Raw genomic sequence first — 16,385 nt, forward strand, 5'->3', positions numbered from 1 at the left:
TGTTTTATTGAAATGAAAACAACTGGCTACTATAGGTTAATAACTACTGTGAACCACCTTATTTAAAAGAATCAGCTGGAAAACTTTAAAAATACTGATTCCCAGGCCTTCACCCTAGATCCATTGAATCAGAGTGTTCGGGCCCAACTTGAGAAAGTTATTTTCTGAGATGATTGTTCCCTTGTATGCCAGACTCAAGGCTTTATGTAAGAATTTGAGCCTCTTTTGCTGAGAAGGTACAACTTTAGATTTTGCTCCCAAATTATGATAACTACATGGAATAAAAGGAGGAAGAGGATGGGACAGAGGCCAAGGGAAGACACCAATAGCTACGTAGAGAGGAGGGGAGGAAAGGATAAAGAGGAGCACATGGGGGGAGGGCACCGGAAAAGCAACAGAGAGATGAGCTGTGTCTTGCAGCCATGAGGATGAGCATGAAGGCAGGATGGCCTGATTGGGGTATGCATCTGGAAGAGCAATCCCATAAAGACCCCACTACTCAAAGTGTGCCCAAGAACCAACAGCATCAGCATCTCTGGGGAGTTAGAAATGCAACACCTCAAATCCACCCCTGACCTGCTGAATCTGAGCCTTCATTTTAAGAAGATTCCAGGTGACTTGTATGCACAAGTGAGAGTAGTTCTGCTTTAAACTCCAGTAGCTTCCTATCCTGGCTGCACATAAGAATCACTGGGGAAGGGGTGCGTGGGTGGCTCAGTGGGTTAAGCCTCTGCCTTCGGCTCAGGTCATGATCTCAGGGTCCTGGGATTGAGGTCCGCATCAGGCTCTCTGCTCAGCGGGGAGCCTACTTCCCCCTCTCTCTCTGCCTCTCTGCCTACTCGTGGTCTCTGTTTGTCAAATAAATAAATAAAATCTTAAAAAAAAAAAAAAAAGAATCACTGGGGAACTTTTTGAAAATAACTTTCTGGAGTTGGGCCTGAACACTCTGATTCAATGGATCTAGGGTGAAGGCCTGGGAATCAGTATTTTTAAAGTTTTCCAGCTGATTCTTTTTTTTTTTCTTTTAGATTTTTAAAAATTTATTTATTTGACAGAGAGATTACAAGTAGGCAGAGAGGCAGGCGGGGGAGGTGGGGGGAAGCAGGCTCCCTGCTGATCAGAGAGCCTGATGCAGGGCTCAATCCCAGGACCCTGTGATTACGACCTGAGCTGAAGGCAGAGGCTTAACCCACTGAGCCACCCTCATGCCCCTAAAGTTTTCCAAGTGATTCTAATGTGCAGTGAGGTTGCCAGGTTTCAAGGCTGCTCACAGTCAACATGTTGGAAAGCCTAATGCAAAGAACAGTCCATACAAGTTCTGGAGGGTAACAAGAACTATTGCTTGGAGAGGGACAGAAGTGCTTGGGGCTAAATTAGTTACATCCCTAAAAAAGAGGGGTAAGAATATTTCTGGCAAAGTCAGTGTTTTAATGACAAATATAGTTACTTTGCAGCAATGAGGAAAAACAGTTTCTGAGCAAGATGGTATCAATGGAATGAATAAAATTGTATTGGACACATAGTTCTTTGTTACCTTGTTCCTCGTCAGTGAAGCATCTCTTGACTTTTTTTTTTCTTAACTCCTAGGTGTCAGGCTGGGGACCAGTAAGTCAGCCTGTAGGTTGCAAGCAATCTTGCCCAGTACCAGCTATATTAGTTTTCTAATGCTATGTAAAAAATCACCACAAACTTTGCAACATAAAACAACACAAATTTATTATTTCACAGTTCCCGTGGGTCAGGAGTCCAGTATGGGTCAGGATCTCATCAGGCTCAAATCAAGGTGTTGGCTGTTCATGGCTGTGATCTCATCTGAGGGGTATGTCCTCTTCTAAGATCATTGGTTGTTGGCAGGATTAGGTTTCTTGTGGCTGTAGGTTTGAAGCTCCCATTTTCTTTTTGTTGGTGGGACTCTCAGCTCCAAGAGGGCACCCTCAGTCCTTGTCATGGACAGTCCACATGTGGTTATTTGCTACTTCAAGGCGAACAGGAGTCTCTTCTGCTTTAATGACTTTGACTTAAGGCTCACCTGATTAGGCCAGGCCCACTTACGGTGATCTTCCTAACTTAAAGTCAATTGATGACAAACTTCAATAATGTCTGGAAAATCCCTTGATGGCAATGCCTAGATTTGTGTTTGATTGAATATCTTGGAGATGTGTGCAGTAGGGAGTGGGAATCCTTGGAGCCATCTTAGATTTCCATCCACCATAACAGCTTGAGCTCTACCACTTTGCTTTCCTCTCAAGCAAGCATGTAAACTCGCTCTTCTTTCCCAAACACTTTGAGAAACACAAACATGGTGTGAAAACTATTTATTCAGACTTAGGATATACATATTTAGAGCTTTGATGACAAAAGCAATACACGCTATCATGAGGAAATTCCAAATACAGACGTCTTGTGTAAAGAGTGTAAGTCACATCCAATCCCATTATAACCCATAACCACTGAATTTCAACGTATTTACTAACATATGCATGTAACACACAAATACATTTATTTATGTTAGATCTCCTAGACCATGTCAAATCATCCATCTACTCATAGCACAGTCCTTTTTCTTCATAACCCTATCAATTTTATCCTTATTTGAAGTTTGTAAAAATTAATGACTGTGTTTAGTGAGGGAAATTGTCCAGGTCTGTTTATGCTCACCATCATATTCCCAAAGAACACTTGCTGAATGAAGGAATGAATGAATGACCAAAATGAAGAATATAGCAAGTTACTTTTGATTTTTATCTATTCTTTTGTTCACACTTACTGAGAGCCTCCTATGTGCCAAGAACCATTCTAGGTGTTGAATCTTGGCCATCTTTCAAGATCACTACATATATGATATGCCACAATTATTTAACCAGTATACTTCATGAGTGCTTAGGTTGTTTCCAATTTTTCATTATTACAAACAATGCTGCCAGGAGCATCACCATGTATATATATATATATATATATATATATATATATATATATATATATATGGTGATATATATATTGATTGGAAAGAAGATATTATTATAGGAGTAATTCTTAGTTGTGTTCTTAATTGTTCTGTTAAAGGAAAAAATAATTTAAAATTTCGACCAAATTGACAAATGTTCCTCCAAGAAGTTTATAACAATTTATACTCCTAATAGTAAGATTGTTTCTCCAGGGTATTACCAATCTTATATATATTTAAATGATATTTTGCTTTTATTTGCATTTGTTATTTATTAAGTTTCCTTAATTCTCTGCCTCGGTTTCCTCAATTTTGCCTGTACAACAGGCAAAGCCCTGAGTTGCTGTGAGGTTTAAATGAGAGGAAAAGCTTCTAGCACAGTGTCTGGCACATACAGCAGCTCAATAAATGTTGCCATTAGTATGATTTGAGCAAATGCTAGGTGATGAACCTAAAAAAAAAAAAAAAAGACAGGATCCAGATCATTAAGGGGCTGAGATCTTAAGCTAAAGAGTTTGTTTACCATGAAAGGTATGAAAATCATCGTAGGTCAAGGCATGATGTGGTCAGATTTGAATTTTAGAGGTGTTCCTATGGAAGAGGGTCTGGATAGAGGACTTCCGCAATTAAAAAGCTATAGCAGCAGGGGCGCCTGGGTGGCTCAGTAGGTTAAGCTGCTGCCTTCGGCTTGGGTCATGATCTCGGGGTCCTGAGATCGAGTCCTGCGTCGGGCTCTCTGCTCAGCGGTGAGCCTGCTTCCCTCTCTCTCTCTGCCTGCCTCTCAGTCTACTTGTGATTTCTGTCAAATAAATAAATAAAATCTTTAAAAAAAAAAAAAAGCTATAGCAGCAATCCAAACAGGGTGTAGTAAGGGCCTGATCTACAGCAGTAGCCATGAGAACTGGGGGTGGGGAGTTGGGGCTTACAAATGTTAAGCAGGTAGAATCTATAGGGATTGGAGAATGTGGGGATCATGAAAAGCAAATGGGAAACATGTTAAGATGAATCTTAATGATTCACCTTATGATGAATCCAATGAGGATTTAATGGTGAAATCCAGTGAGGATTTCTGGACTGGGTAGCTGAGTGAATGATGGTGACACTCGAGAATGAAAGTTGCTGGGTGTCTAGAATAGTGCCTGGAGTCATTCCTAGCCTAGCACTTAAAACAGTTCCCAGCATGGGTAGATAGGCTGACAGAAGAGATGAGAATAGTTTCACTGGAACCATGAGGGAAGTAGGAGCTAGTCTGCGCTGGGTTGATAAAAGGAGTGACAGTGGTATGACAAGGGCAGTGTGTTCTTTCCAGAAGCTTGGCTGAGAGAAGAAAAGGGATAAACAAGAGCTAGAAGATACTACGTGCTAAGGGAGAGGTTTTTCTCAAGATGACAGACCACAGGATGTTTGGAAGGAAAATTCAGTAAAAAAGTTATATATATAGGAGACGGGGTGACAGAGCAGGATCCTGGGATGCCAAGAGGATGGTACCAAAGCCCAGATGCCAGCTGAGCTGCTGGTAGCAGGGTATGTGTGCAGATGCAAATACGTTAATCGGTATAAGGAAGTTGAAGGATCCCCTCCCTGCCTCCAAATGCCTGACTCTTCTCAATGAATGTCTCCTACAATTACTAAGTGATACCACCCAACATCTGAAGGGGGTTAGAAACTTGGGGCTAGTAGATGCAGGCAACGGAAGAAGCCACTGAGGGATGTTGACTGACAGGCAGTGTGAGAGCCCCCTGGTGTCACTTTTCTCCAGCTGTACTCAGCTGCTGCTCTAAGGTGACAAGGATTGATTCAGAGCTGGTCCATGCTGGTATCTGGCAGGTGGGATGAAGGAACCTGATTTTACAACAGCTGTAAGGGTTGAGGTTGCAGAGTATTTGGAGTAATGAACCAATGGCAATAATGAGGATGCTGATGAGAGTAATAACAGCATAACAGAACAGGAGACTGTAAGCTCCCAACACTTGGACTCGGTCTTCGTTAAAACCATAGTTAAATATCATGTCACAAGCAAGAATAAGATTTAATTAGAAGCCTTGGCAGGAAAGAACTTTATTGATACTGCTACAAGTGCCCTTGAGGATACAAAGCTCAGAGGTAGTCATCACTGGAAAAGTTGAGAGCGAAAATTAAAATTAAAGAAAAATTACAAAGTTGTCAAGTTATATAAACACACACATGTACACACACACACACACACACACACACACACACACACACAGAGCATCAGCCAGGTAGGACAGTGTTAAGTCAGATATCTACCTATTCTATATTTCTTCTTCCTGAAATTGAGTTTCTCACAGGTCTATTTGCCGTGATGAGTTGTTTTTTAATGGAGATGTACTAATAGAACGTAACAGTTAACCTCAAACATAGGATTACCACAAAGCCTGCTTTTCATGTTTGTTGTGAGGCACGAAATTTACCCATTATATGCTTGTTATAGGCAACTCCATGTTAGAACGGTTAAGAAATTCATCTGGCTTAAAATAATCATGATAGAGCCTTAGTATATAATTCACCATCTCTGACCCCATTAACTTCGTGATGTAACTCTATCACTTTGTGAGTAGCAGTTCACTTGCTTTTCAGAGAGCGTCAAACGTCTTTGTCTTTGCTTCTCCCTACAGGGCTATTTGACCAAAATAATCTTCTGACTTTAAAACACAAGGCACACCGTGTTTCACTGTTAACAACAATGAACATTTATTGAGCTCTTTCTAAATGCCTGACCCTGTGCTAATCACCTTCACAAATATTATCTTACCTGGTCCTCACATCAGCCCCGTGAGGTAGGTAAGCAGTTTCCCTTAGACAACACACCAGTAATAAACTCTGTTACAAAGAATTGTTTGGCTTGGAGAAGTCAAAACTCCTTCCACTATTCTGGGGAAAAGACATTCACGACTACCTTCAGATATGAGTGGTTTCTTTAAGGTAGAGTGATTAACTTGGGTCATGACACCAAGGGGTTAGGACCAAAGGGTAGAAATTACAGGGAGAACTTTGATTTTTCTAAATATAATGTGAAACTGGAAAAGGAATTCAAACATTGGATGGGAGGTGAAACAGACGGCCGCTGAGAGTTATCTATCAACTCGGAGTCCGCAATTCTCTTCCTCCTCTGTATTTTCCACTTCTTTCATATATTGGTGCATTCACTCTTTCCCCATTCAACAAACATTTCCTGGTTTGTCCGATATGGTATCCACTAACCACAGTCGCTATTTACATTTGGTTAACTTAAGTAAAATAAAAAATTTGAGTCCCAAATGCACTACCCACATTTTAAGCGCTCAAAACTATATGTGCCTTGTAGCTTCCACATTTTTTTTTTTTTAGCTATAACTGACATTTAACATTAAATTAGTTTCAGGTGTACAACATGATCAATCAAGAGGGCTACCATATTTGAAAGTTCTGGGAAATGCTGTTTCGGATAGCTGACAGAGAATAGTCACAAGAATGAAAAATCTTGAGTTTTTGACCTTGAGGAGCTTACAATCTAGAGGAGGAAAAAAAACCACCCAATATTATTTTTTAAGAGCTCACACTTATTGAATTCTTGCTGGAAATCGGGCAGTTTGCTAAGCAGTTTCTGTGACTATTTAGGTGCAATGCTCTTAACACCATAAAACAGATGTCATTATTTTGCTCACTTTACAGAAAGGGCAGTAACTTGCTCAACGTATGTGAAAAGTATTGAAAGGCCTCATGACCGAGAGTAGTGTAGGGCCACGAAAGAAGTTGAGCTGAACTTCATTTGGGGGAGTTTAAGGAAGATCAGAAGTGGAGAGGGATTAAAACCCAAATCTGTAGAGACCATATTTACTCACCTGTGGGCTACAGACTTAACTAATCAGAATTACCTAGGATGCACGTTAAGAGTGCAGATTCCCTGCACCTGATTATGGGATCTGTGGGCAGGAACTGGGATCCTACGCTTTAACCAAGCTCCCCATCTCTGTCCCACAGGTTCTTTCTTATTTATTAAGTGGGGCTGGAGAGCCACTGTCCACAGCACTGGGTCCCCTTTGTTCCGCTTTCCCCTGGCTTCCCTGGCTTTAATTTGAGTACGGATCAAGGTGGAAGCCAGCGGTGCGACACCGCGCACCAAAGTCTCGGAGCCTCAGTTTCCCCGTCCGTGAAATGGAGATCCTGGCGGGCCTGCCGCGCGGCTACCACGGGGGCCACGCACGTCAGGCGCCCAGAGAACGCGGCCCCCGCCTGGCGAGTCCCGCCCCTCTCTGCCGGCCCGGGCTGCCTACCCTCGCAGATCTGCTCCCACAGGTTCTTGCCCGGAGGCTCCACGCCCTGTCCTGGCGAAAAGGGTGGCTCGGGGGACACGGTGGACACGATGGGCACTGACGTCCGCACAGTGTCCGACGACTCTGTGGAGCCGGCGGGCTCCTCGCGCTGGGTGGTGCGACCACTCGCCGGACCCTGTGCCGCCATGGCCGCGGTTTCTACGGCAACCGCCCTCCGGGCTCGGCTACGACCCGGAAGGAGCCGGAACTCAAGGAGGCGGGCCAGCGACTGGAGATTAACTTCCGGGTCGCGGCCGAGCTGGCTTTCACGTGGAGGCGGGGAAGATTGGCGTGCGGGTGAGTGCTGAGGAGCGGCACTGGAGGGGCGGCGCGGGGTCTAGAGGTGGGGTCTGGGGACTTGCGCGGAGAACTGAGGGAGAAGTGGGGGACCGGTACCCCAAATCCACACATAATCCCTCCCACCCCAGTCGCCCGTGTGCGCTCGCTCCGGCCTGGAATTTCTCCCGCCTTGAAGCCGGGCCGGGATCCCGCGTAATCCCTCCCTGTGTGTTGGTGCGGAAGCTGTGGGGCGGCGGAGCCCGTGAGGGACCGTTCTCGCCTCCTGGCTCCCTTGCTTCCTGCTCGTGAACCGGCGGCGGCCGCGGGGTGTGTGTTCCCCTGTGCAGAGCGCAGGCTGCGTTCGAGTCCTTTTTTGCCCCTTGCTGGCTGTAGGACCCAGGATAAGTAAATTCAAGTCTCGGAGCCCCGGCAAGTCTGAGATGGGGTCTTCACACCGGTCCTCGGGAGACCACCGCGAGGGTTTAAAAGGGCTTTTTGGAGAAAGTGTTTGCTTTTGTTGGAGACACACTGTAAGAGTCTTTCCTCTTGGAGCGAATTTATCTGGGGTCGCAGGGTTGACGAGCAAGATCTTCAGGGCTGTAGAGGAAGGAAGGTGCAGGGATCATGAAAAGGGATTCAATGACTCCAGCCCCCCTTTAAGGTCTTTGTTCTAATCAGATCACTTGACCACTCCTCCACCTGAGACACTCTTGGCGCTCTCGGGGCGCTCGCGCGATCATATTCTCTCTCTCTCTCTTTCTCTGTCTCTCTCCACCCTCTCCAGGTTTGCACCTTCTTCCTTTGCAGGCCCCTTTTCCTCTGCCCTCCTGCTTCCCTGAGGTCTTAGGCTCATTCTTTTCGAGGCTTAATTACCATCCATATATTTATTTATGAGTGTTTTTTTTAAAAAAACTTCATGTCAGCCCAGTCACCCCCCGAGCCTCGAACCCACATATCCACCTGTCCACTTGCATAGCTCAAGGCATCTGCAAACCAGCCTGTCTCCTGCAGCCCCTAACTGCCCGCCTTCAGTTCCTTTTTTTTTTTAAAGGGGTTAACACCACCATCCCGCAGTTGCCTTAGCTGGAAACCTCTGTTCTAGAAACTTTCCAGACAACTGGGAAGCCGGATTAGATGAACTTCATTACTCTGACCTCACCACTAGCCTTGCTTTTATCACCATATCTTCATTATCACACCTCTTCTCAGCCTACACCTGTTTCTTGATAGCAGGTGTTTTATCTTGTTCCTCTCTGTATCTCTGGCACTCATTCATTTAGTGAGTATTTGTCGAACACCCGCTGTGTGTCAGGTGCAGAGCTAGGCTTTGGGAATACAGCACAAAACAGGACAAGAGTGAATAGAGAGGGTGTCCTTGACTTCCCAGGTGCTCCTGGCCTGAGTTATAAATGAACTTGAGCTGTGGCTTAGTCCTGGCCTGGCTCTTCGAAGCTGCTAATGGTGTGGCATTAGCCACATGTGAGCCCAGTGTGGCTCCCTGGGGGCATCGAGGCTAAAGAGAGCTTCAGGGTGGAGAAACTCCCGACCTTTCCCTCCCACTGTCCAAACCTCCTGTGGTTCCCTGGGTGTCTCCATGTCACCTAGTCCAGGGAACAGCAGGAGCTTGTGTGTGGTGACTGGAGAGAAGTGGCCCAGCTGGAAGATAAAATGGACTTGGAGCATCAGCTCCTTCCCACAGTTGCCTACATGACATTCGCCCCCGCCCCCCAAAGCTGGGCTTTCTAGGTTGCTCTGTGTCATCTTCAATTGCTAAATATTGGTAATCTGAAAATTTAGAAATAGTGAAGCAGGCAGGGTGTGGCCCCCAACACCTCCCCAATCCCTGGCAGCATTTGATCTGGTTCAGTACCTCTTTATGGATGGGGAACCTGAGGCCGAAAGAAACCAACGCTATGGAGCAAAGGGCGTCAGTCATCATTTGAACCTAGGTCTTGTCAGTCTTAGCTGGGGCTGCCTTCATCATATCTTGTTACCGTTCTTATTACTGGCCACGCGGGAAGGTAGGTAGGAGGGAAAGTCACCCAGGGGGCAGGTGGGGGGAATTAATTTCCAGACACAAAGGAAAAGAGTTGCTTAAATGAACTAAGGTAAGGGGTTAATTGTGCCATAGTTATTGCCTCTGGTGGGAATTAGCAAGTAGAGTTGACCTCAGGATTTCTGTCCCCTTCATTCAGTGAAAGGTAAGCCCCTGAAGAGAGCATTTGATCTCTGATTTGATTGCAGTTGTATCTTCAATGGCCGGCACAGGGTAGGCAGTGGGTAAATTTGTTTAATGGGTGACTAGGATCAGAGATTTAAGGAAGGCAGTGAGAAAGAGAATCCCTTTCCAGGGGTTATTGTATATTCTTGCCCTTTGAGAGGGAAGTGGTCTATTTACCACCCCCCCCCCCATTTTCCAGATGGGAACATTAATGTTCAGAGAGGTTGTGTGACTGGGGTTTAAGTTAATGAGGGAGCAGTTTGAATTTGAACTTGGGGCTGTCTGAATTTAAATTCCATTCTACTTCTTTCATCACATTTTCCTTTGTCGCAAGGAATGAGTCCCATTTTCCCATCTAACATTTCAGGTTAGCCACTCAGAATTGTGGCTCTTGGCACTAACTAGCCGAATTGTACATGGGGTGGTTTGGTATGGAAATAACTTGTACCATTTCTCTTTTCAGGAATGATCACGAAAACCCACAAAGGAGACCCGGGCCTTGGGGTCCCAGAGAAAAAGAAGAAGAAAAAGAAGGTAGTCAAAGAACCAGAGACTCAGTACTCAGTTTTAAACAGTGATAATTACTTCACTGAGATCTGTCCCACAAGAGCAACATTCCCCTCGAAGAGTGTGGAGGTAGGGCAGGCATCTGAGATGCCTCTGGTGAAGAAAAAGAAGAAAAAGAAGGGCCTTAGTACCCTCTGCCAGGAGCACCTAGAACCCGAGGCCGTGTTACGTGCTGGACGGACAGAGAAGTTGGCCACCCCCAGGAAGCAGGTTCTTGGTTCATCTGAGTTCCAAGGTGGGGAGAAGAAAAAAAAGAGGAAGTCCTTAAAACCTCTGGCCATGCCTTCTAGCTCAAGAGGGAGGACCTCCCCAGACACTAGACAGGTTGAGGAGGTGACCAGAGTTGGCAAGAAGCCCAAAAAACACAAGAAGGAGAAGAAGGCCCGGGAGGCTGCAGCTGCCTCGGCCAAGGACCCTTGTTTCCGTGAGTTTGGGGATACTCTGTACACTTGCTCAGTGGGGAAGGATGGTGCGGAGCAGACAGGCTCAGGGCAGAAACGGAAACCGGGTAGCCCCAGGGAATGCAACGTGAAGATGAAGAAGAAAAAGAAAATCCACCTTAAGGGAGATACCTCCGTAGAAGAGCACCTTGAGTGTTCCAAGTCTGTGGAGAGCAGCCCTAGGAAAGGAACTAAGATGCCAGTCAAACTTGAGGCTCCAGAATACATCCCAATAGGACATAACCCCAAGTACCCCGCAAAGAGGAAAATGAAGTCCAAGAAAAAGGTAGAGCAGCCAGGTATTGAGGAGCCAGCTCTGAAGAGGAGTAAAAAGAAGAAGGTGAAAGAGAGCAAAGTAGTGGAAGAACCTTGGGAAGAGGTAGGCATTTCTTCAGAATTAGACTCTGCTTTGGGAGAATAAGGATGGAAATTGGGATGGGGGGAACGAGAGAGAGAACGAGAGAAATAAATGTGTTTGTGTGAGTGTGTGTGTGTGTGTGTGTGTGACATTTGTAGCCACCAGAACCCTGATAAAACTGACTTCAGCCAGAAAAGAGATCTGTTGAGACATGTAACTGAAAAGGTTAAAAGCTATTTAATTTCAGATATGGCTGGATCTAGGGGCTCATGGAATATCCTCAGTATTAAGGGTTTCCCTTGTTATTGAAACTCTAACCAGGTCCTCACTATCTCCACTCAAGATCTGAATAAATTGGAATAAATTTTTTAGCTGAATCTCTCCCTTTCTGAACTGTTGCCTCTCGCTGTCCAAAACTCAGGAACCAAATAGTTTGAGTTAACATGGTCTGTGGCTATCCGAGCTTATTTTCTATGCTCCGTGTACATGATTTAGTGATCAAATAGATTTGGATCGCAGGAGGTACCAGTGTGCCTTTCTCCAGCTCTTCATATTTTTTTTTCTTCGTTGGTTTTGGTCCTTCCCACCCCACAGCAAGATGGTCTCAGTAGCTCCAGGATTTCATCCTAGTAGTTAGGTTACCTCCAAAGGGAGAGAGTGCCCCTCCGAGAAACAATTACAGAAGTCTCAGGGCTGCTCTCACACGCATCGATTAGATCACATAAGCTGGAAGCCCTGACCTTAAGCCAGGGGGGGGGGACCTAGGGAATCCATCCCATCTGAACCCCACTGTCTGTGGTCAGGGGGAAAAGACAGTTTTTAAGAGGAAAACCCGGTCCTGATTGCCAGGAGGAAGGGAAGAGTTGATGGTCTGATGAAGACAACAGAGATCCACTGTCTCCATCCTGACAAGCTTCCTTGAGTGCAGGAAGGAATGGAGGAGATGAGCCTGAGCTCTTGGACTCCGGGGGCCGTGTCTGTACCAGGGCCATACCTCCATTCCTCTCTTTGGGGTATGTGTATGCATGTGCGGAGGTAATGAGGTGGTACGTGTCCTACTCCAGGCGGATGTCTGGCCTGTTGGGGTAGCGATGGCTGGAATTTCTTGAACACCTAATCATGTGCCTGGCACTAAGCTAATGCTCCCCAGGTATTAACCCGTTTAATCCTCACATCAGTCTTGTGAAATCACTGCTGTGGTCATCCTCATTTAACAGACAAGGAAACAGATTCAGAGGAGTTAAATACCTTGTTCAAGATCACCCATCTGGTACAGTGTGGGGCTGGGCTTTAAACCCAATCTGGCTTCTGAACTTGAGGTTTCATCCTTTCTCAGAAGCTGCCTTGTAACTTCTCATAGATTCCAGTATCATTAGAGCCCAAGAAGTGACTGTTTTATATTGGAACAAGCTGGATTCTCCTCTCAGTTCTATATCAGCTAGCTACGTGAGCTCAGACCACCCACTGTCCTGTGGTCCTCAAGTAAGAATGATGGCTACTGTGTACTGAGCACTTAACTGAAGTTTGACTCTGGCGTTGGAGGGGCTCAGTTAATACTGACTGATGGATGACCCCCCTGGGGCAAGGTCATCAGGAAGGTGTCTGTGTGGCTTGAGCTCTGCTTGGCCAGAGAGAGTTGAGGAGGCTGGCAGGGGTGGCCTCCATATCAAGGCCTAGAAGAGGTAGTTCTGGTTTCTTGATTTTTCCCAATTTTGCCCTAGTCCACTAGATTTGGTTTTAGTGGTCTCTTGAGAAGTTGTTGGGGCCAAGAAGAACCCCAGAGGTGGGAGCCTAACCCCTATCAGAATCTAGGACCCCTTCTCTCTGGAGTCTAGTGAAAGGTCACTCCCCTCTGTTTCACATCTCCTGCGATGGGGGCTCTGCTGCCAAGGACAAGCCCACCGAGTCAGGAAACACACATATCTTCAAGGTCTGGATGGGTGATGTGTGTGAACAGAGCCTTTGAGGGATCATGACACGTGATGCTGGGTGCCAGGCAGAGCACACCTAAAGTAAGGATGTCGGAAACATGGCACTTGTCATTACCAAAGGACCAGGGAAAGTGGCTGGCCCAAGGTTTCACTGTCAGAGGGTTCCATGGGGGCTGAAGCCAGTGAGAGAGTGTGGCACATGTAAGCATGCCCAGGGCAGGCCCAGTGAGGTTGCCATATGGGAGCAGAGACCTGTAAGCAGCGTCTGCTGTCAGTTGTGCAGCGGGAACAGCCAGCGCAGGGGGTCTGGAAAGAACAAAGTGTAGCGGGAGCTGGGAGTTAGGGGACCAAGTGCGAGAGACCAGAGAGGCCACAGGAGCCTTGTGTAAACAGGTCTGAGAGCCTCTGGAGGATTTTGGGGAGTGAAGTGCTGTGATCCAATTGAGTTACTAAATTTCTATTTTATTTAAGATTTTTTTTTTCAAAGATTTATTTATTTGAGAGAGTGCTCACGTGCAGAAGCGGGAGAGGGAGAAAGAATCTTAAGCATACTGCACACCAAGTGCAGAGCCCGATATGGGGCCCAATCTCAGGACCCTGAGATCAGGACCTGAGCTGAAACCAAGAGCCAGATGCTTAATCTACTGTGCCACCCAGGTTCCCCTTAAATTTTGACTTTCTTAATTGAGCTATAGTTGACATATAACATGGTATAAGTTTAAGGTGAATATATAACGTGTTTCACTTGAGGGTTTAAAAAATTTTTTTTTTAAAGTATTTGTTACAGAGCACGTGTGCATACCCACAAGTGGGTAAAGGAGGGGAGAGGAGCAGAGGGAGAAGGACAAGTAGACTCTGCTGAGTGTGAAGCCCAATGTACAGCTTGATCCCACAACCCTAAGATCATGACCTGAGCCAAAATCAGGAGTTGGACACTTAAACCGACTGAGCCACCCAGACGCCCCAAGATTTTATTTTTAAGTACTCTCTATACCCAGTGTGCGGCTCAAACCTACAACCCCAAGATCAAGAGTCTCATGCTCTACTAACTGAGACAGCCAGGTGCCCCTCCAGTTGAGGTTTTAAAGCTCATCTGAGCTGCTGTGCATAATGGAGCAAGGTTGGGGGGTGAGAAAGCAGGTGTTAAAGGCTTGTGCTTGTCCAGGCAGAAGAGAAGGCAGTGACTGGGAGTGGGGTAGGAGGGGGAGCAGTGTGGAGGAGAGAACTGGGTTTGGGTCTCTCTCCCCACACCCCCCAATCAGGGCCCCACCTGTCCCTTGCTAGCTGGTTCCCATCCCCCCACCACCAACAGGACCCCTGGCCTCCCCCCTCTTACTGGTTTGGTGCCATGGGAGATAAGATGATGTCCGTGTGGCAGGAATGGTGCACCAAGCCTAAGTCAGGAGACATGCATTAGTGTCAGCCCTGTCCCTGAGCTGTGGTGGGGGCAGGGGGTGACTTCCTGATGGTCGCTTCACCTCTCTAAGCCTTAGTTTCTTCAGATGTCAGATAGGTCAGTGCCGTTGTTTTGAGGGGCGAATCAGTGAGAATAGTTCCACGATTCCACAAGAGGATGTCAGAAGTTCTGTAAGTGGCAGGGGTTAAGGAGGTACTGTGGTCTTGGATCTTTTCTGGACTCTGATGCTCTCCCTGCTGAGCTGCCGGGGCAGAGGCCTTTGCATGCCTGACTCTTACTCCATTTGCCCTTTTGTGCAGGAGCCTGACCCAGACTTAGAGGTGGTGTTGGAAAAGAAAGGCAACATGGATGAGGCGCACATAGACCAGGTATGCCCCAGGTCCTCACCCCTCTTCCGTGTGTCTTGCCACCCGCCAGTCACACTTTTGTCTCCTCCAAGGCAACAAGATTCTGGTCTGAGAGGTGTCAGGGACCCCAGAAGCCACCAGCCAACCTCTGGCACACTTCTGGTGGCAGGGAACTTGTGGCCTCCCCCACTTCATGCTGGGAGACCACTTTACTACCACAGCTTTGACTCAGTGGCCAACGTGTCATTCAGAATCCCAGGCTGAGGCTCTCCTGCTTGTAATTGCTGCAGGGGGAGACAGAGTGTGACCCCAGGAACTGTAGCCAGGGCAGGGAGCATGTGCTCAATCAGGTCCGTGCTTTGCCATCTCCTGGCCTCGATTCAGGAGTGTTGAGAGAAGTTATTCTACTGTGGATCTTCTTCTGCCGTACCCACATCTGTAGGTAGATGCAGCCTGTACTGGAGCATGACCTTCTGGAATTGGGGTATTTGTATGGTTCTGGACCAAATGACACCTGGCCGGACAGGGTGGTAACAGCCTAGGCTTGGCTTTGTACCATTACTAATGAGGTGAACTTGGGCAGTCACTGAGCTCATTGATCCTCGTATAGGTGGCTGCGAAGACCGAATGAGGTCATGTTTGTGAGGCACTTAGCAGCTTAATAAGTGGCAGCTATTACCCTGACCACGTCCTCTTGCTTTGTCAGCAAGTAATTGCTGGAGAGAAGCGACAGGGTGTGATGCAGAGATGACCCCTGGTCCATGGCCCTTCTACTCCAGGAGAAAAGGAAACCAGAGAGTGCTAGCAGATGAGCGGAATATGAGGAGGCTTGTAAGATGTCACAGAAGTTCCAAATCGAATGCCTCTGAGGCCCTGGGGAACTCTCCCTGGAGGTGATACATTGAAGTGGGGCCATGAGATGATGCTGACAGCCCAGGAGCGGGCCTAGCACGAAGCACAAGCCCCTCAGAGTGGGAGCTCCCCAGCCTTCTGCAGGTCGAAGGCACACTGCTCCCCAGGGTCAGGGCCGAAGGTAATGAGCTGGGCAGCCGCACAGAGAGGACAAAGGTGGGGCCCTGACCTGACTGGGACCTTCCATCAGTTCCTTTCCCAGGTGCCCTCAGCCAGTCAGGAAGCAAAGTCTGGAATTCTGAGAGTGTACTTCCTATGGGCAAGGCCCCGCCAACAACCCTTTATTTCTTTTTTGTGCCTGCTGAGTACTTTGATTACTTGACAATTTTTAAGAAGACTTTTAACCATTTCCTGGGTGCTGCATTACCTCAGTGTAAGTGCAGCTTTCTGTTTTATCTCTCGTGTTGTCCCCAAAAGTGCTAAAAGTTTACTGTTAAAAAAATTGCAACCTGAAAAGAAAGGCACCCTGAAATCCTACCACCTAATAATGATCATTGTTAGCTCTTTGTTATAGTCTTCCAGATTTTTCCTTTGTAACTATATATGTGTAATTTTAAAGCACTGTGCAATCCTGCTATGTATACTGTTCTTTTTTTTTTTTATTTTAATTTTTTATTTTTTATAAACATATATTTTTATCCCCAGGGGTACAGGTC

General features: G+C 46.6%; 1 protein-coding gene across 7 annotated transcripts in view; it reads left to right on the top strand.

Annotated features, from left to right (window-relative positions):
* Window positions 1-7,224: 7,224 nt before the first annotated feature.
* The window catches only part of KNOP1 (lysine rich nucleolar protein 1), a 50,686-nt gene continuing 41,525 nt past the window's right edge, over window positions 7,225-16,385 (top strand). For 6 of the 7 annotated variants that reach the window (XM_059415209.1, XM_059415212.1, XM_059415211.1 and 3 more), the window contains exons 1-3: window positions 7,225-7,554; window positions 10,221-11,143; window positions 14,770-14,838. In XM_059415209.1, the coding sequence (XP_059271192.1) occupies window positions 7,308-7,554; window positions 10,221-11,143; window positions 14,770-14,838 (1,239 nt within the window). In that variant the 5' untranslated portion in view covers window positions 7,225-7,307. The remainder of the gene's footprint in view (window positions 7,555-10,220; window positions 11,144-14,769; window positions 14,839-16,385) is intronic. The other variant, XM_059415208.1, reaches the window with a different exon arrangement.

The sequence above is a fragment of the Mustela nigripes genome, chromosome 11 (assembly GCF_022355385.1).
Source record: "Mustela nigripes isolate SB6536 chromosome 11, MUSNIG.SB6536, whole genome shotgun sequence".
Lineage (NCBI taxonomy): Eukaryota > Metazoa > Chordata > Mammalia > Carnivora > Mustelidae > Mustela > Mustela nigripes.